Below are 25,983 nucleotides of genomic sequence, written 5' to 3'. Positions count from 1 at the left end.
GGATCTTCCCTAGTTTTGATGCAACAGTGATCAGTGTTCTTCATGGTTTTTTTAAAATATTTTTTTATTAACATTTTATCATTCAATAAACAGTATTATGTTTACAGCACCATCTTGTTTGCTTCGTGTTAGTGCATAACAGTGTTAATATCACTACTGTCTACATTGTTTGAATGTTCTACTTCATTAATTATTCGATAACCTTTATACTTTAAACGTATGCAAGAATGGAACAACAGTGGCGCTTCTTCTCGTATGGGTTGCCCAGTTGGCCTAGTGTAGCAGAGTCATGTTTTGCTAGCTGTTATACAACACCTATAACTCGTTTCAAACATTAATTAACTTAAACTTAAACACGATGGCAAAGGGGGTGGAGGCTGCTAATGCAGGGGGATGCCATTTCTTGGCTTTTCCAGTATGTATGGTGTCATTACTCATAGACTTGTTTGGTTTCAGGTGGGTGGGGCGTCTACCGGGTTCAGCCTGTCTGTTAACCAATGTCATGGGCTCGGTCCCCTGTTGTCCACCTTTTGTTCAATCTCGGCCTTATCGTGTCTTCCCTTATCATGTCCTAGAGGGCGAGGCAACATTTCCTCCCTTCCTATGTTTATCCAGTCTCCACTCCTGTTGGAGTGTCTGCGTCCGCTGTTCTCAATATATTGTCCCAGCTTGTCATTGCTACTTCCCATTTCTGTGCTATAGGGTGGCGACGCAGTCCCCTCCCCTCCTCGCTCTTCAGGACCTGGAGTTCGGCTCTAGCCCATGTTGTAACGTCTTGTCTCCACCCAACCCGGGGGGGCCGAAACTGTGCCTTCCAGTTCTTTGTGATCTGTCTCCTATATAATACCAGTGCCAGACTCAGAAATCGGGTCTCCACTCTTCCCCGCGGCAACCCATTCCCAAAGCCCATCAAACATCTGTCAGGGGTCGGAGTCAGGTTCATATTAAGGAGTCTCGATAGGTCGGACATCACCTCTTCCCACCCCAGTTGGATTTCTGGACAGGTCCATACCATGTGGTCAAAATTTGCGTCTACATTTTTACATCTGGGGCACACCCTAGGAACTCCCCCATAGATTACTGTTAGCCGATGTGGGGTGAGGTACGTTCTGTGGAGGTAATTATATTGTATATATCTCAGGCGCGTGCTGCGAGCTACGGTCCGGGGGTAAGCCAAAGCTCTGTTCCATTCCGCATCTGACGGTTCCCTACCGACTGTCCTCCCCCATCTCTCTCTCAGTGGCCGCAGGGAATCTAGTGCATCCTCAACTTGAACTCGGTATAATTTAGATATCAGATGGGACTCGTCTCCTGACGTCAATAGGAGATGCAGCACCCTGTGGGTAGCTGGTTCCGCATTGACCGTGATCCAGTGCGTTTTCAGCACATGTATCAGTTTATGATACATAAGGAACTGACCCGGGGAGACTCCACTGTCAACAAGATTAGTGAAAGACCTCAACACTCGCTCCTGAAACAGGTCTCCCACCGTTTCTATTCCTGCTCTTCTCCAGGTTCCGAGGCTCATGCCTCCCAGGTTCCTCTCACCAGCCTCGATCGTAAGTACCGCCAGGGGTAGGGCCGGAGAGTACGGGGGGACAGTGCCATCCCTTTTCACGCACCTCTTCCAACATGCTGACGCCACTTTTGTCATCAGGCTGTGCATGTGGGGATTAAGCTTCCTATTTGTCATTCGAGCAATGAACAGATTTATGTCCTCCACTACTTGGTCGGCGTATCTCTCCAGGTGACCCTTACCTGTGAGCCACCCGGCAACCCATTGCAGCTGGGATGCCAGGTAGTAGGCTTCAAAATCTGGTGCTCCTAGACCCCCCTTGTTAGTTGGCCTGCATAGTATCTGGAGCGAGGTGCGTCTACGGCCATCATCCCATATAAGTTCCCTGAGTAGGGTGTTTAGTTCACGAAACCACGCTGTTGGAATCAGAAGGGGCAGGTTAGCGAAGTAGCATAGAAGCCGGGGCAGCATGACCATTTTGGACAATGCTACTCTGGCCATTATCGTTAATTTCAGCGACCGCCAGAACCCCACTGAGGACTTTAGAGATCGTAGAGCTCTGCCCAGGTTACCCTCGCGCAAGTCTGCCCTGTCGTGAAACACCTGTATGCCCAAATACTTAAAGGTTCGAGGGGCCCAAATCATATCCCCAGGGCATGTCGTCGGGCTTTCGCCGCCCGGAGCCATAGGGAACACGCAAGTCTTGCTACGGTTGAGGCAAAGTCCAGATATGTTCCCATAGTTCTCCAGCACTCCCAGCGCCCATGGGAGATCCTTCTCTCCGTCCCTAAGGTAGACAAGTATATCATCAGCATATAGCGAGATGATATGTTCTTGGTGTCCCCATTCCACTCCTCTAGCCACGCCCTCCCGCCGCATCTGGGACGCCAGCGGCTCGATGGCCAGGGCGAATAAAAGTGGGGACAATGGGCAACCTTGTCTGGTTCCCCTGTGAATTGGGTAAGTTCCGGATACTGTTTTACCTGTTCTCACTCTTGCCAGCGGTGACGTGTACAAGTCCACCCATTTGACCCAATCTTCACCCATTCCCATACGGAGCACCACTGCTCTCAAGTAGTCCCATCTGATCGAGTCAAATGCCTTCTCAAAATCCACCGCGAGCAACACCCCTGCTGCAGGTTTCATGTCGGTAGGCATATTCAGGACCGCAAAGAGACGTCTCAGGTTTAAGGAGGTGCTGCGATTCGGGACGAAACCATTCTGGTCTACATGTACCAGAGTTGGTACAAGAGGGAGTAGACGGTTGGCCAAGATCTTGCTTAGTATTTTAAAATCACTGTTTAGCATTGACAGGGGGCGGAAGTCAGTCACCGAAGGTTGCCTAGATTTTGTCTTAGGGAGTGGGACTACCATTGCCTCTCTCATGGTGCACGGCATTATCCCATTCTGTAGCGATTCTGTATACATCTCTACCAACTGGGGGGTCAGTTGCTTCTCGAATTTTTTATAAAAGTCCATGGGGAGGCCGTCTGTTCCCGGGGTCTTCCCTGAGGCTAATTGAGCTATAGCTTCACCGACCTCCGCCACCGTCACTGGGCCCCCCAGCCTATCCCTGTCTCCGGCCATCAGGCTCGTTATAGGTATATGTTGTAGGTAATTATCAAACACCTCCGTACTGATTTCAGCCGGTTTTCCATATAAAAAGGTGTAATATTCCTTGAATGCATCATTTACAGGGCCTGGTCTACTTCTGCATGACCCTTCCTTATCCAGCACATTTGTGATGGGCTCAGCCTCTCCACCCGGCCTCACCAACCAGGCTACCATTTTCCCAGACCTACCCTCTTCAGATTGTAGGGAGGCAAAGTATTTTTGTGTGCTGTGACATCTAAGTTGTTCTTCAATCTGGGAATGGTCCCTCTTTGCCTGAGTATATTTCTCATTTACTAGTGTGCCAGTCCCCTGAGTAAGTTCTCCCTCATGTATTATCTTCTCTAGCGTAGTCAGCTCCCTTTCAAGTGTGCGTCTCACTCCGGCCGATTGTCCAAGACAAAAACCCCTTGTCACCACCTTGAGGGCCTCCCATTCCGTAGATCTAGAGGTGGTGGATCCACTGTTAAATTGAATATGGTCAGTCAGGTGCTGTCTCAGGGCGTCTCTATATGCTGGGTCCTCAAGTGCTGTAGGGGATAATCTCCAGGCCGGAATGGGGGGCCTAATCTCTGCTGCCCTCCATGTTACCAATAGGGGGCTGTGGTCGGACAGTGTACGGCCCAGATATTCTGAGTGAACCATCCCACGTGCAAGGTCAGCCGTACACCCCACCCTGTCGATTCTGGTGTGGAGTCGATGAAGGCCCGAATAATATGAGTAATCCCTGTATTGTAAGTGTTGTTCCCGCCATATATCCACTAGCCCCCAGTAGCTCATCCATTCACTAAGTTTCCCAGCTATCTTACTTGATATTGCACCCTGTAGTGGGGGGGAGGATCTATCCAAGTCTACATCTAATATACTATTGAAGTCCCCTCCAACCAAAAGCTCTCCTCTCCTCTGGCGGGTGAGGTGGCTCGATAATTTCGTCAAAAAGGGGATCTGGTCTTGATTTGGGGCATACATGCAGCACAGGACAATCGGTGTGCCGGATAGCCGCCCCTCCAGAATCACGAACCTCCTCTCACGATCTATGTTGGAAGCTTCTATTTCTAGGGGAACCCCTGCACGGATCCAGATCATTACTCCCCTTGCGTACGCTGAGTACTCTGTTGCGAACACCCGCCCCCTCCACCTACGTCTCAATCTCTCAGGTTCACCAGCCGCCAGGTGGGTCTCCTGTAGCATTGCTACCTGTATATTCCTCCTTTTTAAATAAGCCAGTATTTTGTGTCGCTTGGCCGGTGACCCCATCCCTCTAACGTTCCACGTTAAGAAATTGTATTCTGCCATGTTGGTGATTTTTAAATTTACATTGGCTACTCTTTGCTACTTTTACCGTCTGCTGTCCCCTGATCCTTAGTGAAGCACTGTTGTTACGCAACCATTCACCACCCCTTGCCATCCTAACTTGTAACTGCTTATCCCAACTCCCCCTCCCCAGGGCACCTCTGAAACAGTAGGCTGCCCAAAAACAGAAAAAACACCCGTGCAACAGTGCAGCATGTTTCATCTTTTAGTTGCAGTTCTCGCCAGTCCACCTGTACAGGCGAGATTCCAGTAGGGGGGTGGCCCTGCACGGAGGGGCCATTAGAGCACCATTTGCGCCCGCCCCGGGGTATCCGGTAAGCCTCTGGGCCTCAGAGGTCATCTGCAGTCTGTGGGGTCACTACCGGGGCCTGCACCGAGCTGCTCGAGCCCCCCGCCGATGACATCACAGTCTCGTCAGATTCACCGCCTGAGTCCTCCCGGGGGGTTCCCTCTCCGTTCACACGGGCCGCTGCCTCCAGAGCTGCTCTTCTGCCACTTTCTTTTTAGTTCCGGGATGGCGCCAAGCGTGGGCGACTTCGGGTCCGTCTTCCCCTGGGGGGCCGGCGCGGTCCACCCCCGGTCGGGCCCCCCCTCCTGAGCCGCTCTGTCTGGGTCCCATGAGTTTCCAGCCATTCCCATGCCTCCTCCGGGGATTGAAGAAATGTTGTTTTACTGTCAAGCATTACTTTCAGCTTAGCCGGGTACAGCAACGAATATTGTATACCTTCGTCCCTTAGGGCCCTTTTGACTGCCATGTATGAGGCACGCTTACTCTGTACCTCTACTGTAAAGTCCAGGAACAGCATGACTTCGCCATTTGCTACCTTAAATGGGCCCTCTTCACGCGCCCTTTGTAGCAAGATGTCCCTGTCTCTATAGTGCAGTAATCTTGCGATCACCACTCGGGGGGCCTGCCCGGCACCAGGGGCCTCGCAGGCACGCGGTGCGCTCTCTCCAGAGTGTAGAATGAAGTCAGCCGGCCCGGTGCCACCACTGTGCTCAACCATTTTTCCAGGAATTCTACCATATTTGATCCTTCTGCCCCCTCCGGGAGGCCCACCACTCGCACGTTATTCCGCCGGCTTCTCCCCTCTGCGTCCTCAGCTCTTCGCTCTAGTCGCATCACTCTATCTCTGAGATGCGACATTTCGGCCTGCAGGTCTTTTTGTTTTGGTGCGATGTCGGCCAGTGTGGTTACTGTCTCTTTGACTCTGTCCGATAATTTGTGATGGTCACCCCTCAAGAGGCCCAGTTCAACCGCGACCTGATTGATGTCGTGTTGCAGTGTTAACTTAGTGTCTTCTATCGCACCCAATATTTTGTCCAGGGTGTCCTGTACATCGACCTGCGATGGACCCCGCACGTCCCCCCCCCGCGCCCGGGGGCCGCTGTGCCGTCCATGACTTTAGCCCTGTGGCGGTTCTTAGGGGACATCGATTACGTAGGAGATCGTCCCCCCCCAGTGGCGAATCCGACCACAGTGCGTTAGCTCAGGGGATCCCCCATCTAGGACTTCCGTCTCAAGCGCAGTTCAAGGCCTGCAGGGGCCGCCAGGTAGAATCTCATCAGCACCAGAGACCCGAGCTTTCTCGCTCTGGATCCCCGTGGACTCGGGGCGCATTGCGCCAGGACACGAGGCACCACACCAGTTCGATCACAGTAGTCGCCACTTCAGGGGCCGGGCCGGTCCGGTCAGGCAGGACGCCCACTATTGACCATCCCCCCCGGTGGGCCACCGCGCGGAGTACCGCGAACCGCTCCCAACCCGTTTCGGCAGGCGAGCCCTGCCAGGCAGTTCATCCACTCTTAAGGAGGTGCTGAAAAGCGCAGCTTCGCTGTGCCTTACCCCCGGGCCATCGGCCGTCCGCCGTTACTCAGTTCCTCGATTGGCATGCTCCAGTCGGGGTCACCCCGGGATTCTCATCTCCCCAGATGCAGCTGGGCGATCCTTCATGCTCTGTGGCCCGGGGCCCTCCATGCTAGTTCTAAGTTCAGGGGCCAGCGCCCCATACGCGCAGTAGGCCACCACGGGCACGACCATCCAACAGGGGGTCCCCCTATCCGCCGATTGTCTCGCTCGGCCGAGGGTCCGGTATTTTCCTCAAGGGCGGCCCTCCCGGGGCCCGGCACGTTCCGCAGGAGTGTGCCGGTGCTCAAAGTGGGTGTCCGCTACACCAGAGGCCCCTTCCGCCAGACACAGCGTGCCGCATGCAGGGGCGGCGCCACAGCAAGGCTCCCGGCAGCCGGGCCCCCCGTCAGGCCCAGGGGTTCCGGTCGTTTCTCCTTACTTGCAAGGGTGGGGCCGGAGGGCCCGCACGCACCTCCGGTCGCCGTCACACCGTCCTCCGCGGTCTCGGGAACACAAGGCTTTCCACGAACAGCCCTGCAGCAACCCCCAGGCAGGAGGGGGGCCGCCCCGTCTCCCCAGCCGCGGTCGGCTGGCTCCCCCTCAAATGGCGCGCGGTCCCACGCCCAGCCGCGTGTCCGCTCACTCGCTCAGTCCGGCTCCCGACATTAACGCGGCGACAGACCCAAGGCCGAGGGGCTCGCCGGCCGCCTCCGACGGGCTCGTTCTGGGCTCCACCGGTGCTCGGGTCGCCCACACGGGTCCCCGCACTCGCTCCCCGTCAATTTGCCCCGGGGGGAGGCCCAGGATAACAGGAGAAGTTTAGGCCCCTCCGGAGCAGACGGATCAAGCGTGCGCCATCTTTGGCTTCGTGACCACGCCCCCCAGTGTTCTTCATGGTTCTGCGCTTCTGGCGTGGAAAGTTGTGAAAAGAAACTGATGGCAGCCTGCTGGAGTGGCACCTACATGGGAACAGCAGTGTGATATCCAGTGCGCATGACGCAGAGAACAGACAGGGAACCGATCAATGCCACCTCACGGCGCACGGGGTACTGCCCAAGAAAAATCTCTGGATCCAGACTGACGCCTGGGGGATATTCTATGGTAAGGAACTTGCAACTAGATATTATCTCTACCAGATAAGGCATTACCAAAGATAAGTAACTTGTCCGATGTTGGCAGCCCGTGATTGAAAGTCTGCACTTGATGTCTATGGTTTACGCTTGAAAGATCTCTGGATTAAAATACAGAGGTCTTGACAACATGGTGACTGATAATATACAACTTTGATAGAATAGAACTAGATTTCACACGCTGGTCTACCATGCACGTCTCTGTCTATGGCAGAATTCAGATGATCAAGATGGTGACAGCACTTAGATTTAATTGTCTTCTACATGCTGCCTCTTATGGTTCCTGCCCATGTGCTCTGCAGTTATAAATCACAGCATTAGGTTGTTTGTATGAGTGTGTAGAAAGCCCCATCTCAAACCGGAAAGACTGCATGCAGATACTAGAGCCGGAGGTCTAAGACTCCCTTAGACTACCTCACTGACCATCTTTCACAGGTGATTTACTTTATGTACCAGCTGTGGACCAACCACTGTGGGTGTCTTATGAACGTGCAGTGACACTGGCCCCAGGGGACTGAGGACTCCTATACAACACTGAGGCCTTAAAGTCTACCCTCTCACCATCTTACTCTTAAAGCTATGTGATCAACTTGGAAAGACTTACAATGGCTCTTGGAAATAGATACTATTGTTCATAAGGAAGTACCACTTTGGTCTAGTGAGGGCATTGTTGCCATCAGCCATAAGTCGATCAGATGGTCAGTTTGGGAAGATAGAGGTATTAAGACAGGTGAAGATCTTTATTGGGGACACTTTTAATTCCTTTGAGATACTTCAATCGGATTTCGCATTACCTCACTTACAACTGTGGTGGTACTCGCAAATGCAACACTGTCTGCGGGGTAAACTTGGACAGGATCCCATTCATCTTCCTGAATCATGCTTTTAGAACATGTCAGAAAGTGGTGACTGTCCAGGTGCACCGTATCCGAACTATACCAAATCCTGATTGACAACGTACACTCACATAGTACACAGATGGCATCTAAACCTACTGGCAGAAACAATTAGGGATAGCCTACAAAGATGAAGACTAAAAGGAGATTATGGAATACCATGTCGGAATGCTTCAAGAATGATTAAAATATTTCTATTTCAAGATTCCACATAATTGGCGTTGGTCCCCTTATAAATTGTGTAGGGCCCACTTAACCCTGATTAATGCTTGCTGGCAGTGTAATGACAGTGGTTTTGACCTCTGGCATGTACTGTTTCTGCCTTACCTTCACCTCTCATTGGTGATTAGTATGGAGGATACTTCATAATACTAGCTCTGTGCCCTTCAGAGACTCCTCCAAGTTGGCATGCTACATGACTCTACTGACATTGATGACACCTTCTCCCACTGATGGAGATGGACGTTGACAGCCCTCATCATTGCCAAGATATGTATCCCTGGAGTTCAACACACACAGGTGCCCACACACCAGTAGTGGTTAATACAACTTTACTGACTGGTCACCTATGGAAGACGTATTTATAAGATCCAAGACCAATTGCACCTGTTTGGTAACATTTGGGAGCCTTTCTCACATCTTGAAGACCTTTAATGTGTTATAGCACGGGGGCTCCTGTATCTCTCCTTCTCATCCAGGCTGTTTGCTGGAATAATATCAGCTACTCCAGGTCATACGTAGGGGGGGATATGGAAGCGGTGAAAGATGGGCAAAATGGAGGAGTTAAACTCATTTTTGTCCTAAGTCTCTGCAGTAGTGGCCTTCATCTGTTTTTTGGATGTGGTTGGTTGTATGTTATAACAACGCATTGCTTTACCACGCATGCCGTTACATCGGGGGCATTACAACAAATGCGTCTTTATCATTCTTTCCTTTACCACGCATATTGTTACAACTACATGCCTTAGGGAAAGCGTTTGACTTTGGAGAGGTATAATTTACTATTCCAACTCCAATATGTGCAGTAGGGAAAGCATTGGACTTTGAAGTCCAGCGCCGCTTTCTCTGTGGCATGTCATTGTAACGATATGCGTGGTAAAGACGCATTAGTTGTAACGCTTGTGATGTAATGGCATGTCTGATTTTGGCGACGTTGTGAATGCTGTTTCCCATGTGGTCCTTAGGGAAGGTAAAACCCTGACATGGCCACACAAGGAGAGGGTAAAGTGTCTCTGCAGTTACTGGTGTTGTTAACAAGCTCATGTTTTATTATATTATTTTAATATTGTATTAGATCTGTTGATATGACATACCCTGCATTTGTGTGCTTTTTGTTTATTTTTTTTTATTTTTTTTAACATTTGTCTTTAGCATTTTGAGGTAAATAACATGATGCAGTACAATTCCGAATGATGCAGTAGAAAATGTACAGTATGGGAGACACAACATGTATTCTCTCATCAGTGGCAATAATTACAGCCCTGTTCAATGAATACATATAAAAAAACTTTTTAAAAAAAACTCAAGACCCCTATGGGTGACCCCTATGAGCTGTATTCTTCAAGGCGTGTCTTTACTTTCTGATAAGCCACCCTCTGCATCAGAGGAGGACATGCTATGTATTTTGGAAGCCCTCACAGTCATGGACAACATCATGCGAAGCCCAGCTGCCAGCTGTAGCCGCTGTATGTAAGTAGCTACTCGATATTGAAAAATTGACGAGATCTTCCCCTCCACATATTGTATGAGGGGGGTAGCTGCTGTTTCCACATCTGGGCCACACACAATCATGCTGCTAATAGAAAGTGGGAAAACAAGCGCCCCTCTGCAGTTGTCTTGGGATAGAGTCTATCTGTCCTTGGGTCTCCCAGGAGAATCATGAGTGGATCAAGAGGCAGCAAGACGTTTATAATGCTTGGTATCGTGTGGAGGACTTCAACCCAGAATATGTGGATCACCGAACAGGACCACCAAGTGTGTAGGAATGTGTCTCTCTTGCCACACGCCTTCCAACATAAATCAGAGCCCCCAAACATCTTTGAAAGCCTGATAGGAGTGAGATACCAACTTGTAAGTATTTTATAAGTGTTCCCTTTATAGTGAACACAGATTGAGGATTTGGCGGCTCTCTGCCAATGGCACCGCACGTGTCATCGGAAATCTGTCTCCAGTTCCCTTTGCTGTACATATTTCTCTTGCATGTCCATTTATTTGTGATACTTTGCAGTGGAATTACCTGTGACAGCTTAAAAACTCACTAAAGAAATATGCAAAAAACATGCATCTCATCTGCTGCAGGTCAGGATTCCTACTTTCACCATCAGAAGATAATTATGATTTTCGTGGAAATGATGATTCTAAAAATGACCAAGCAAAGTTTCAAACGATTTCCTGTGATTGCTTTGTGATATGGGAGAGGCAATTTGTAACTCCGTTAAGCCAAATCCTCCAGAGAGCGAATTCCACTGAGTTTGAGTCAGAGAGGCAGCAAGGCCTAACATTTTATTCTCACTAATTTCCCTATCCAAAGACCATGTAGTGGCTCACTATCCTGGATCATTTTAGATTCAACCAATTCATCATTCCCCTGAGGGGGTTGTCAAACACATCTTGCTTCAACTAAAAGTTATGTCTACTAAAGCCCACACATTTAGGATTGGAAAGAGAGTGATGGATCCCTGGAAGTTTTCTAGATGAGAGCTGTAAAAGAATTGGCTACAACTGTTGCGACCTTGTTGCAGAAATGCCAAAAGCTTCAAAGTAATTCTGCTTGCTAACAGTAGCGTTTCAAAGCATTTCACTTACTACCAAATTTACTAAACCCATGGCTCTGCCCCAGTCATACACTCACAATTCAGCTTGCTTTTTCATCTTTGAGTAACACAGTAAAATCTCTAGAAAGCCAACACATTGTGACAGCAACGTCCCCCCCCATTTATAAATAATGTTGGAAGGTGGAGGTAGCTGCATTCAGCTGGAAAGTTCAAGGTGCAGTGATAGGGAAGAGGATTCATCTACTTTCCGGGTATACCGTTGCAATTTTCGCTTTTTTGAGATCATCCTCATAACAGATGATATCCACCAGTTGCCTGTGAGATATAAAAAAATTGTGTAGGATAACAGTTGTAATGAGAGCCATGGCGTTTGGAAGTTTTGTTAAGGCAGTGAATTTGATTTCAGCTTATATCTGATCTCTTCTTAGGAGGAACAATAAGAAAGCACTTCACTTCCCATCCAAGTACATCCCAACCTTCTTATACATGCTACCAACAGACGTTTTTGTTTAGTTCATGATCTACATTGCCCAGAAATAAGGACAGCACCGCAGCCCTTAAAAAGTATTAAGTTGTGCAAATTGAAAAGGACATTATGCCCTTGCTAAGGGCACTACAGGTGACCCTATGTCTGCCGGAGTATAGCAGCAGAGTAGAAATTGAATTCCTGATTAATGTTGTTACTGGTATCCTGTCTCCCCAACTCAAATACAACAAGCTTTTGCAAAGCCAATAGGTCTCGCCTATCCAAGATCTAATGACTTTTCCAATGTCTTTTATCCATGTTGTATAGCGCCGTGGCAGTGCAGATGGCTAAAAGTGGTTAGAAATAAAGCTCTATAACGTGCAACCCTGGCTGCTTCATAGGGCTTTTTCAGTTATGCGGGTCAGGGAAAGGCAACACGGACAAGAGGTGGTGGGGTGTGGCAAGCACTGGGGAAGAGGCAATAGGAGCCTGGGGGTGGGAGAGCAAGAAGCAAATAAAGAAAAGAGTACTTGAACACAGCACAAGAAATGTGTAGACAACGGAAAGAAAAGGGTGCAGCATGTACCCCATTCAAGATAAGGATGGAGGAGAGCCTAACCTAAATGGTGTTAAATGGTCAACTGCGACCAAACAGGCTCACAGACTGTCTGACTAGCATCCTGCCTTCCCTTTGGGATGGAATGCATCTGCCAGAGCGTGAAGCAAATTCATTTAGAGCATGTGTGCTTGTGGGGATCCCATGTCAAGATGGGTTCAGAGTTGGACTGCTGATGAACCAACCATGTCCCCAAGACAAGTTGCAAAAACAAAGAATTTGTTGATGTAACCACCAGTTTTGTCATTTTGTATGAACAACGCTAGTTTCCAGCAGCCTGTTTCAAGTGGACACACCAAGCTGCTTTGGCAAAACCAATAGCGTTTCTGTTAAATACAGCTGAATTTCATAATCTAGTGGAAAATAAATAAAAAAATTGTCCCAGGCTGTATCAGGGTGCAGAGGTTGCTTCTTTAGAGTCAATGTTCACGGTGTGATGGGCGTACCACTCTTACTTCTCGACGCCTTGAAAAGTTTAATGGAAACACATACTGAAAAAAATACCTGTTTTCCTCACGTAGGGCTGATGACTGTGAAAATATGCAATACAAGACTTGCGAGTGTTCACAAGTGTTGACATGGTGCACGGTCAGCTCTGAAAAATGAGCATGAAAGATTGAGATACGAAAATGCGAGAAAGCAAAACAAAACTTAAATTTCAACATGCTGGGCTAAATCATTTTAAAAACCATAAAGCGAAGGGAAAGAAAATGTAAAAACACAGCGATTCCCTGCAGTGCTTTTGTGTGTGTGCTGAATCGGAGCGGCAGAGTTGATAATGACAACATCTGAAACCCTCAGACCCAGGGTCGTGGGGGTGGGTGGGAATGGGAATTAGGTGTAGGCAACTGGCCCTTGTTGCAGTTAACGCCCCACTTTTTGCCTGATATTGATGCTGACTTCACTGAGTGTGTGCTGGGATCCTGCTAACCAGGCCCCAGCACCAGTGTTCTTTCCCTAAAACTGTACCATTGTTTCCACAATTGGCGCACCTCTGGCACACAGACAAGTCCCTTGTAAAGGATACCAGTGGTACCAAGAGCCCTGTGGCCAGGGAGGGTCCCTAAGGGCTGCAGCATGTGCTGTGCCACCCTAAGGGACCCCTCACCAAACACATGTACACTGCCATTGCAAAAAGGCAAAGTCGACATGGCATCCCTCTCAAGGTGCAATGCCCACAAAACACTGCCTGTGGTATAGGTAAGTCATCCCTCTAGCAGTTCTTACAGCCCTAAGGCAGGGTGCACTATACCACAGGTGAGGGCATAGCTGCATGAGCAATATGCCCCTACAGTGTCTAAGTCCATTCTTAGACATTGTAAGTGCAGTGTAGCCATATTGAGTATATGGTCTGGTAGGCTGTCCTTAAGACCTTCACAGCTCCATAATGGCTTCACTGAATACTGGGAAATTTGGTATCAAACTTATCAGCACAATAAACTCATACAGATGCCAGTGTTGGATTTATTCTAAAAAGCACACAGAGGGCATCTTAAAGATGCCCCCTGTATTTTACCCAATCCTCTAGGGTAGGACTGACTGGTCTGTGCCAGCCTGCCACTAGCGGACCAGTTTCTGACCCCATGGGGTGAGGGCTTTTGTGCTCTCTGAGGCCAGAAACAAAGCCTGCTGTGGGTGGACGTCCCTGCGGGAACTGTAACACCTGGCAGTGAGCTTCAAAGGCTGAGGCCTCCTGTTACGGTTCCCCAGGGCACTCCAGATAGTGGAGATGCCCGACCGCTGGACAAAGCCCCACTTTTGGTGGCAAGTTCGGTGAGAAACTTAGGAAAAACAAGGAGGAGTAACGACTTCAGCTGGGACCACCCCCGAAGGTGACCAGAGCTGAAGTGACCCCTCCCTGCAAAATCCTCCATCTTGGTTTGGAGGACAGGGACCAACAGGGTTAGGAATGTGCCTCCCTCCTCAATGGGAGTGGGCACAGGAAGGGTGTAGCCACCCTAGGGGACAGTGCCCTGTGACCCCTGTTACGCCCCTAAATCTTGTATTTAAGGGTCTCCCTGAACCCAGCTCACCAGATTACTGGTGACCTCACAAGAAGAAAGAAGAAGGACTGCTAAGCTGAAACCCCAGCAGAGAAGAAGGAAGACAAAAACTGACTTGTCTCCAATCATACCGGCCTGTCTCCTGCTTCAAAACCCTGCAAAAGAAGGCAACGCATCTTGCAGGTCCAGCGACCTCTGCCAAGCTTCCAGAGGATTGCCTGCACCACAGAGGACCAAGATCTCCTGTGGACATCAGCCCTGTCCAAGAAGAAACAACACCTAATGACTCCAGAGCCTCCCCGGATCCACGGGTCCTGTCCACTCTGCATCCAACGCCCACAGCCTTTGTCCAGGTGGCCCAACCGACTTGAGAGGATCCCCAGGTGATTTCGAACAAGTGCCCAGCCTGGATTGACCTCTCCGGTTCTCCACGACAACGCCTGCAGTGTGAATCCAGAGGACCCCCTGACCACGACAGCACCGGACGAAGATACTCGACGCCTAATGGTGCACTGTACCCACAGCTCCCTGGCCTTGTGGAACCCGACCTCCAGTGCAGCAATGTTCAGCAGGTGGCCCTCCTACTTTTCTAGCCTGTGGTTTTCCGGAACCGACCCTCTGGACCCAGCCTGCTGCATCTAAATGGCCCCTGGGGTCCCCTCATAGGAAAGCATTGGGAGCCAGATGCTGTCCTTGCCCCCTGCTGACCCCTGCGCCGCTGAGGGTGTGTGTTTGGTGCTGACCTGTGGCCCCCTGGTGCTCCTCTAAACACCCCAGGTCTGCCCTCCAAAGACGCGGGTACTTACCTGCAAGCAGGCCTGATTCTAAGTGCCCCCAGTCTCCATAGGAGCCTGTTGTAAAACCGGCAGCCACTTTGACCTCTGCACCCGACCGGCCTCGTGTTGCTGGTGGTGGGTGTTTGGGGTGGACTTGAACCCCAACCGAAGGACATCCAAATACCCGGAGACTGGAACTGGAAGTTTGGTACTTACCTCAAAAACGGTACTTTCCTTTCTTTCTCCTGGAACTGCTTCTGAAAATTGCACATGTCCACTTTTGAAATAGATATTCTCTGTTTTCTTAAAAACTGTTTATCTTGCTAAAGTGAAAACAAAGTTACATTGATATCTATGCTGAATACTTACCTACAACAGTATTTACTTTTGAACCGAATCTTGTGGTTCTAAAAATAAAATAACCAAACATATTTTTCTATACAAATCAATTGGCCTGGAGTTAAGGCTTCGAGTGTGTGCATCATGTATTGCAATGCCTGACGGGCCCCACAGGGGGGCTCTTTGCCGGAGATCTTTTAAGAATTGAGAAAGCCGGTCAAAAAGAAGGGATGGATTGGTAAAGGGAAGAATAAAAATGCCTAGAGGTGTTCACTAATAGTTTTAATTTTCATGCTACAACCTCTGGCAAGATTAAAAACCAGACACGGGGAGTTCGTGGGATGATGTCCACACCCCCCATATAAGTGTAGGTAGGTATAGTAATAGTTGCTGAGTCTCTTGGAAGGAAATAGTATCCAAGAGACGGAGCACACAGGATCCCCTGTGTCACTCTCTATAAGTGGTCAACATGTTTCTCGCTTTGTTACAGAAAAATTCACTTGTGCGATTCATCAGGACCTTATAACATACCTAATCCATTAATTGGTGGAAAATTCCACAAATGTGAAAGTCAAAGACCTAAAAAAATTGTAGAAAGAAACCATAATTAGCATAACACAATTCATATAGGAAGTATATTCCCAAGAAATAAATAATGACGTAGTGCACACCCAAAACGAATTGTGAAATCACTCTAGTGCCAAGTGGAACATGAACGCTACTAGAGGAAGGAAAAAGTGCGAAAGCCCATTCGGCAGATAAACATCTAAATCGCTTACCCTCCAAAGATTCATGGTAGGGCCACATCGGGGGAGTCCAGGCTACAGAAATCAACTCTGATCTATGTACGTGCATGAGAAGGAACATAAGTAAGGCTTACATTGAGAGAAATAATACTATTATTGACATAGTTACGGGAGTGTTAAAAATAGCAGGCAAGGCACTTACTAGTATCCGGGACCGCTAATGCCGGCACACCTACGCCAGTTCTTCACACCCCGGTATCGATATAAATACTGATGCCGGGGGTCTTTTTTAAAAGGAAGAAAAAGGAGAAAAATAAAGAAAGGACTACAAGTGCAAAAAAGGTGTCGGCCATTTTGGAAAATAAATACAGAATTGAGGACGAAAAGCGTCGGCCATCTTGGAGTGTATATGTAGTGAATAATTAGGTGAGAGTCCTATTCTGAAAACAGATATAAATAGATATATGTCAGTCTGATTGGGATAATCCTAAATTACATTACAATTATCTAAGAAAATTGATCGAGAATAGCCATAAAAAACAGGAAATGCTGTTATTAATGGATAAAATTAGTCCATTGGATATCATCGTTGAGACCAATTGTATGGGTCTGGAGTCTGAAGACCCACCGTTGTTCTTTCTCGAAGAGTTTCTTGGAAATGTCAGTGTTGTCTCTCATGGTTTCTAAGACAAACCATTTGATGTCATCAGGTTTGTGCTGTTTCTCGATAAAGTGGTTAGTCAGTTTTGTGGAGGACCTCTTGCACCTAATGGTGCTGCGATGTTCATTAATGCGGATTTTCACCATCCTGGTTGTCATGCCAATGTATTTCAAATTACATGGACAAGTAATCATGTAGATACAATTCTTAGTCCGACAGTTGGTATGGGATCTTAGTTGCCAAGTCTTTTGTTCGCCTATATCTACTTCACGAATGTTGATGGAGTGACGCGATTGGATCTACGCGCTCTCCGCTTTTTCACAGCTTGACCATATGCGCTGCTATCTTTCTCTTCATATTACACGAATATGTTGTAATGTTAGTTTATAATAGTATTATTTCTCTCAATGTAAGCCTTACTTATGTTCCTTCTCATGCACGTACATAGATCAGAGTTGATTTCTGTAGCCTGGACTCCCCCGATGTGGCCCTACCATGAATCTTTGGAGGGTAAGCGATTTAGATGTTTATCTGCCGAATGGGCTTTCGCACTTTTTCCTTCCTCTAGTAGCGTTCATGTTCCACTTGGCACTAGAGTGATTTCACAATTCGTTTTGGGTGTGCACTACGTCATTATTTATTTCTTGGGAATATACTTCCTATATGAATTGTGTTATGCTAATTATGGTTTCTTTCTACAATTTTTTTAGGTCTTTGACTTTCACATTTGTGGAATTTTCCACCAATTAATGGATTAGGTATGTTATAAGGTCCTGATGAATCGCACAAGTTAATTTTTCTGTAACAAAGCGAGAAACATGTTGACCACTTATAGAGAGTGACACAGGGGATCCTGTGTGCTCCGTCTCTTGGATACTATTTCCTTCCAAGAGACTCAGCAACTATTACTATACCTACCTACACTTATATGGGGGGTGTGGACATCATCCCACGAACTCCCGGTGTCTGGTTTTTAATCTTTCCAGAGGTTGTAGCATGAAAATTAAAACTATTAGTGAACACCTCTAGGCATTTTTATTCTTCCCTTTACCAATCCATCCCTTCTTTTTGACCGGCTTTCTCAATTCTTAAAAGATCTCCGGCAAAGAGCCCCCCTGTGGGGCCCGTCAGGCATTGCAGCGCCGGGCTGACGAGGAGCTGGCCCTATGATGAAGCATGTCACCGGATGGTGAGTGAGGGCCCTTGCTTCGAAAAATTTCGGTTCCCAGTTAATGACTGAACCACTTTTTTGAAAGAAACCTACTATATTAGGTGGAACCGTGTGTAATCCTTTTTTTACTGTCTATTGGGAACCTTACACACGGGACCAGGAGTCACTCTCCGAATATCCCATTATTCTTTTCCCCTCCTGTGTTGTTTTTCCGATGCATCATGTATTGCCTGTGTGTGTACAACAAATGCTTTGCACTACCTCTGATAAGCCTAACTGCTCGATCACACTACCACAAAAGAGAGCATTAGTATTATCTGCTTTAGACTCTGTTAAGCCTCTGGGGAACCCCTGAACTCTGTGCACACTATGGCCCTCATTCTGACCTTGGCGGGCGGCGGAGGCCGCCCGCCAAAGTCCCGCCGTCAGGTTACCGTTCCGCGGTCGAAAGACCGCGGCGGTAATTCTGACTTTCCCGCTGTGCTGGCGGGCAGTCGCCTTCAGACCGCCCGCCAGCCCAGCGGGAAAGAGGCTTCCACGATGAAGCCGGCTCGGAATCGAGCCGGCGGAGTGGAAGCTGTGCGACGGGTGCAGTTGCACCCGTCGCGTATTTCACTGTCTGCGCAGCAGACAGTGAAATACATGTAGGGGCCCTCTTACGGGGGCCCCTGCAATGCCCATGCCAGTGCCATGGGCACTGCAGGGGCCCCCATGGGCCCCGCGACCCCCCCTACCGCCATCCGGATCTCGGCGGTCCGACCGCCGGGATCTGGATGGCGGTAGGGGGGGTCGGAATCCCCGCGGCGGTGCAGCAAGCTGCGCCGCCGCGGAGGATTCAATGGGGCCGCGGTACACTGGCGGGACCCCGCCAGTGGTGCCGGTCCGACCGCGGCTTTACCGCCGCGGTCGGAATCCCCATTGGAGCACCGCCGGCCTGTCGGCGGTGCTCCCGCGGTCCTCCGCCCTGGCGGTCAAAGACCGCCAGGGTCAGAATGACCACCTATATCTCATTTTGATATAGTATATATAGAGCCAGCTTCCTACAGGAGGGTGTCGGGGGGCATTAAAGGAAGCAACACGGATGGCCTGAAACACAAGTAATTCCCTTAGGACTGGGGAAGTACTAAATCACCAAAGGTAAGTAGATATTATTCCCCAGGCGACTGTGAGCAGAGTTGTAGCCCCAAGTCAGTGTCCCTAGGATAACTTGGGAAAGTCACGGTTGGAGTTTTCAAGTTCTAGGACCCTTCCCAAAGGACCCCAAGGAAACCTGCTGGGAAAAGGGAAGTTCAAGAGTGCCCCCACGTGTGGAGACCCAGAAAAGTGGAGTACCTACACCAGGGAGCCCAGGTGCATAGGAGTGAAGCTGTCGAAACATCCTGTTGAAGTCAAAGGGGAACCTCAGGTGTCCAGCTGCTGTCATGACCCACGGACCAGGTTGCTGGAACCCAAGCATGGATTCTGGAAGAAGAGGACTTCAGGAAGGAGGGGAAAGAGTCCAGACCACCCAGGGTTGCCCATGCGGTGCAGAGGGTAATGTCCACCCTTCTTAGAGATGCTTTCCTGTTCAGTAGTCATCCACATGCTGTCCCGTGCTGGTCGTTGAATTTGCAGAGTGGTCAGTGGTCAGCGGGACCACCAACAAGTCTTGACAAATGCAAGAAAGCATTGCACGGAGTGTTGCAGAATTTTGGGGACCAGGAAGGTGCAGGAGACTCTACTTTTGAAGGTAAGTCAGGGCCAACCCGCATCAAGCAGGAGAGCCTGCAGGAATTGATGTAGCCCCCAGCAGGACCCTTTGGTAGCAAGCACAGAGAGTCGCACGGAGGCCTCAGCAGCACAGCAAACAGGGATGCCCACGTTCCAGAGGTTGCAGGGAGGACGTCATTCTTTGAGCTGTGTAATGTTGGAGGCTGGGGTTTCTTGGAGCTAGGAGGTCTCTGGACTGGAGAGCCAACAAGCCTTGGCAACGACAAATACAAGGGTTCCAGCCAAGTAGCTCCTACGAGGAAACACAGACTTTTGAGTTGCAAAGGACACTCGTCAGACCTCTGGAGAGTCACAGAACCACCATCTGTGTTGTATAGCCTTGAAGAGTCCATGGGACAGCAGGATCCACAAATCGGTCGTTGATGTTGAGGTGCCTGCAGATGCAGGGGAGTGACTCCTTCACTCCAAGCGAGATTCATTCTTGCTTTCCTAAGTGCAGGCCGAGTCCTTGTGACTCTGGAGGATGAACGGCCACAGAGTTGTAGTACCCCTACTGGTTGCAGTCTTGCTGACAGTCCCAACGAACACCAGCAGTAGTTCCTGTGTCCAGGTTGCAGAAGTGTCTTGCAGAGGAGACTTGCAGATGGATCTTGAAGCCTTGCAGACGAATCCAGGGTCCCACTCCCAGGAGAGCCCTTAAGAAACCCCGGAAGGGGGTTGGACACTTTCTGGAGTGGCCTTTATATTGCGGGGGGAGGGGGGAAGGGGTGTCAGGGACATCACCAAGCTGGACTAACAACCATATGCTCCCAGGGGCCTCTGTTCATCTTATTTCCAAGATGGCAGAATCAAGTGGCCACCTGGCAGAGCTTTATGCACCACCCTAGGGGAAGAGCTGGACATTCGGTGGGGGGGGGGGGTTCACTCAGTCCTTTGTTTGGTTTCACGCCAAAGCGGGAGCTGGAGCTCCTGCACTGGAGTAAACCGGTTTATGCAAGAAGGGTACATACCAGATAAGGCTGAAGGTAAGTAGTTTGTCCATTATGGATGATGTAGGATGTTGAAAAGCAAACATTTCTCTGCAAAATATCACCCACATAAAAATATATTAAAGGAAAACTGTATTTAAACAATCTGTTTACGAATTATTTGAGGTCATCAGTGCGAGTCTTTATGCAGAACAGAACTTGCTCTATCATTGGGTCCCTTAAAGGCTGGTGCCCTGGGCTAGAGCCCACTTTGCCCAGACGTCTCTGGGTATGATGAAAGAGTCCAAAAATGGTCTATTGGAGTAGTGTTAATATTCCAAGGTCTCTCCCAGGTGAGTTATTTTATGTGACACGTTTTATTGGACGTCTATGACACCGGGGACTTGACAATTATTGCTCCTTCCTTCAAAACGATGAATATGTCAAATGTTCCAATGCACGAAGTGTTAGAGTCGACAGCTAACGTTATGATTATCTGTATTTACATTGCAGACCCTGAACTTTGTGGAGCATTCGATTAGCTGCAAGGAGAAACTCAATAAAAAGAATAAAGTTGGTGCTGCTTTTACCGATGATGGTTTTGCGATGGGTAAGTGAATAGTAATACTTTATAAATGTATATATACCACGAAATCCAAATGAACAATCAACGTTAAGATGAGATTTGCATTTACATGCACGGTATATTATTGCCTCTTTATTTACGCTCTGATCACCAAACTCAAACTACATGTGTCTACAAGTGTTTTATCTAGTAGATGCGTCTTTATTTAAATGATTTGCTAGAGCGCAAAGCTGGACTCGAAAACACTAATTATGTTTGCATTAAAACACAGAAACTGAAAAATAAATAGTCACTATTGCAACAAATGATTCAATAGTCCATGTTAAGCAAACTGTACGTATAAATGTTGGTATACTGGCCATTGTATACCATCTTTTGTGTACAGTTGTAGCATAGTGAAATAATAGAACTTGTTTTAGTTCAGTGCCGTCCACCCTCACTGCTGAGTAAGTACGTTATTATCTACCTTTACTCAATGTGATGCCACTCTAATTACCACTCAAAGGAAAGGTGGTGCTTCTCTTAAAGAAATTACCTCTAGATCCAAAACAAAAACAATGTTTCAAAAACTAAGCCTTAATCGTCAGCTGCTGTGCATTAATTGCTTTGTTATTGATAGTTATAGAGTACATTTACTGTGTGTACTTTCCACTAGAGCAGTGGTTCCCAACCTGTGGTTTGGGGACCCAAGGGGGTCCGTGACTGCTTACAGATGAATAAAGTGACTAAATGTATAACTGTCATATTTAAAACGTACTTTAAATGTCATCGAACTTGAAATTGCAGGCTAAAATTAAATTAGTATTCTCAGATTGATTCGTGGGAGTAGTGCAGGTGCATCAAACAATGTAGTCTGGACGATGTGTGGCTTAAGTTGAATTTAGAAAAGCTCCAACCTTCCTATACAATTTTTTTAATTTTTTTATTTGTTTGCAAATTAAATAAAGTGTGTTATTATTTGTGTATGTGTTTGATGAATGCTTGTGTTTTGTATTTTATGTGTATTATTTTGTGTTTGAAATCATCAACAATGTTTAGGCCCTTCTTGGCCCAGAGCTCTGGAACGACTTGCCTCCAATAATCTTTTCCCATCCACAAATCAGAGTGAATTGAAATGATATGCACATGACAAGAAGATCAACAATGTGTTATCAAAATGTCCATGGAGACTTGCATGGGTTCGCACAAATGATAACTGAATATTTTGTCTTTTCACGGTCCAAGACTAGTTTGCTCCGTGCACTTCACTCTCGCCATGTTTTCCCTTTAGCAGCAGTTTATCATACGCAGATAAATTAGACGCTCAATGGATTGGTTCTCTCAAGCTGCCATCATTGTGAGAAGGGAATTTATATTCATTGCATTTGAGACTGGCTTGGTCCTAGCTTTTTTTTGTTCCGGTTCCTGGGACTTATAGCTCTACTAGGTAGAATGCAAATTAAACATCCCTTACTTCAGTTCCTTTCCATAAGGAGTCAAGCAACTTGACCATTTAAGAAGTGTGTGTTTATATAGGAAGGTGATGGGTGGAATGCTTGAAATAATCTTCACCACTGATTATTTCTCTCGGCTGCACCTCAGTCCTTTGTATCTTTTACTGACTGCCATTGCAGACAAGAACCACCCTTTTGTACATCATGTACAGGTATAGGAACGAACTAACCCGAACTGCCAGGCCATGTCACCTCTGAATGGGAAACAAGCAACCGCGAAGTGCACTTGATTCCTTTGGGACCGTGATTACAGGGCCTACGTTGGGACAAGCATGTCTTACAGCCTGTCACCGTTTTTTTGAAGGATGATAGGTGTTTCTGGAATAGAAAGGAAGGATAGTAATGTAATTATTAAACCTAGTCAACTGATAGAAACTAGTGGTTGCTCCGGTCGTGGCTGGTCACTTGTTCTGATAAACTGGTGAACAGTGGGATGGGGACATCCTACATGTTTCTATGATACTAGACACATGGATTATGATAGCTAGAAAGAGCTTAGCAGAGGAAAGAAGTGATTACCCATACCTTAGCAAAAACGTAACTATTTCTTTATGTTGGTGCATTTCTATGTTCCTGATAAGGTAACACTATTTACTTACTTTTAGAGTGGTTTTATGTGGTGTTCTCCATTTCATATGTCACAGTAACTGGACCATATTTCCATCTGACAGATCTGGAGACCAAGCACCGAAGATGGATTTTCTGAAACGCTGTAGGCTGTTTCTTCACTGGAGCATTTGAAATGCTGCTAAGTAGTCCAAGGATTTTACTATTTAAATGTTATTCTGCAAGCTATAAGGCAAATGCCTAAATTAATTTCTAACCGAATTGATAAATACACACTAAAGTTGTGAAATCGGGCTTAAAACATTAACTGACTGTATCCAGTGCTTAATTTGTAAATAATAAATGTGTATGCTTATTATTTTTGGAGGAGGCCTATACCCACTTCCACCAGTAGCGGGGGCCACTTCCATCACTGGAGGAAACCATTTGCCTCTACCCAAAGCCTTTAGTGCTCTCTTTATATATCTTGCAAGTTGTCCAGTTTGGGACCGTAGCATGCAGTTTGTTTCTGATAGGGGTGCTTTAAATTTTGCAAATGCTCTTCTGCTTGTTCACAGAAACTCTTCTCAGAAACAAAAAAAGAGTGCAAACGAGATCTGATCAAGTAACCTGCAAAATCTAGCGTGTTAGATTAGAGGTTTCTGGTGATCTTTGAAAATAGTAAAGTTTAATTCTTGACCTGAATTGCAGCAAGCAAACCAAGCAAGCCCACCTTCATCAAAGGAGGTGGCAGGTCGACCCTAGAGAAAATTCATCAAATAGTGGAATTTACATCACCTTTTTGTTTTTCCTATAAATTCCATATTTTCATGAACATCTTTTATCGGAGGATGGTAACTGGAGTATAGAACTAGGTGTTTTGTACTTTGATTTGAAGTTTAGAGTCTCTGTGTTCATCTAGTAAAACAGGAGATTACATTTTTATAAATTGTAGGGGACATGTGTGGTGACTAAATCACCTGTACTTTGCTGTCAACATGGCAATGTAAGCGCAACACAGCTGCCTCAAGGAAAGACAACCAGGCAGTGCTAGTACGAATATCGTGAGAGCTTCCCAATAGATGCCTCCTCTCAGAACCTAGGCTTCTTTTTAATCATTCTTCAGAAAATGTACAGTAATTCAGGTTTGGAGTTTAAACATTGTTTGGACTTTGAGGTACAAATATCCATAACCGACCCCCATGATATCTGACTACGGTGTTTGGGTTCAGATCACCACTTCAAGTCATGTGAGTCGTGTCAGAGCATAAATCCCTAGTTCATTCTGGATCAGGAAGCCAAGCTCTTTGTGGCCAGACTCAAGAATGATAGCAGTAGGTTTCATTCTAGGCCTCGTTTGAGATCTCTAGCGTGGTCAAAGTTGAGATCCTCCAACAAACAACATAAGGAGAGTAGGGGGCGTGGAAGCAGACACAAAAGACATAAGTAACCAAGACCCCTCTCTGACTCTTCTTTGGAGCCGTATTTGGTCAGAGTCAACCCCTCATTAGAACCAATGCTACTGGAGGGCTCAGCACCTCCACTGGCACCACAGCTGTACCGGGACTTCCCAAAACAAATATAGCGCCATTTGTGAATGCTTTGATGTTTACTGGGATGCACTGGCCCTTTCTGCAGTGCTTTTGGGCCCCATAGAACCTCCGGGGATGATTTATGCGCTCATCTAGGTGGTTTTCCCTCAGCTCTTTTCTCCCCCTTTCTGCCTCTACAAATTATGCAGCTGACGTTGCCTATGACACCCACGTGGTTTTCAACATGACCTTCCCCATCAGCCCCACTGATTATATCCCTGGCTATACCACTGGCACTGTATACTGTCCAGACACTCCTCTGGGTCCCAACTTCCAGTTCAGAGATCCAGTGTTTATTGAAAGAACACCAGTTGTTCATCAGTTATGTAGCCAGCAGGAAAGAAAACGTAGTAAAAATATTCCTGAGGAATATATTTTGCATTAAGATCCACTATGACATCGCTTACATAGAGCCAATTCTCCCACTTCTGCTCTGACTTGATGGATCCCAGTTGGTGACATAAGCAGAGCTACCACTTTGTAATCCTTTCACATTTTCGCTGAGCGCTACTGCTTGGTATGTACTCCAGGACTTCTTAATTTAACAAACCTTTGAGGCCCTCCATCCAAGATGTTGGGATTGCTTGGGAATTTGTGCAAGAGGTGAGGAGTCTGCAAGTAGATGTATCCATATGAAGGAAAAATTGCCTGCTTTCGGTAACAATATGTTCGATGGCATCTGTCGCTGTAGATACACATGGTATGCATGAGCTCGCCATCTGGTGTTGGGTCGGAGTGTTACAAGTTGTTTTTCTTCAAAGAAGTGTTTTCGAGTCACGGGACCGAGTGACTCCTCCTTCTGTGCTCATTGCGCATGGGCGTCGACTCCATCTTCGATTGTTTTCTTTCCGCCATCGGGTTCGGACGTGTTCCTGTCGCTCCGGGTTTCGGAACGGAAAGATAGCTGAAAACGGAAGATTTTTGACGGTATCGTTGCGATCCGGTTCGAGATAGACACATACGACGACGCGTTGAACATCGAAGCGCTTCGGTACCCTTCGGGGTAGATTTCGGCACCCCGTCGGGGCCTAGTCGGCCCGACCGCGTGGAGAACAACGCCGATGGAACGGACCCCGTTTCGATTCTGCCCCGAATGCCACAACAAATATCCTTATACGGACCTACACTCGGTCTGTAACCTGTGCCTGTCACCCGAGCACAGCGAAGAATCCTGTGAGGCCTGTCGGGCGTTCCGGTCCCGAAAAACTCTGCGCGACCGT

The 25,983-nt window shown here is 47.7% G+C and overlaps 1 protein-coding gene across 1 annotated transcript in view; it reads left to right on the top strand.

Annotated features, from left to right (window-relative positions):
- Positions 1 to 25,983, top strand: part of WASHC4 (WASH complex subunit 4) — a 923,504-nt gene that overhangs the window by 746,415 nt on the left and 151,106 nt on the right. The window contains exon 30 of the mRNA XM_069228973.1: positions 21,060 to 21,156. Coding sequence (XP_069085074.1) covers positions 21,060 to 21,156 — 97 coding nt within the window. The remainder of the gene's footprint in view (positions 1 to 21,059; positions 21,157 to 25,983) is intronic.

The sequence above is a fragment of the Pleurodeles waltl genome, chromosome 4_1 (assembly GCF_031143425.1).
Source record: "Pleurodeles waltl isolate 20211129_DDA chromosome 4_1, aPleWal1.hap1.20221129, whole genome shotgun sequence".
Classification (NCBI taxonomy): domain Eukaryota; kingdom Metazoa; phylum Chordata; class Amphibia; order Caudata; family Salamandridae; genus Pleurodeles; species Pleurodeles waltl.
Note: the sequence above shows the minus strand (reverse complement) of the source record. Positions and strands in the feature narration are given on the sequence as shown.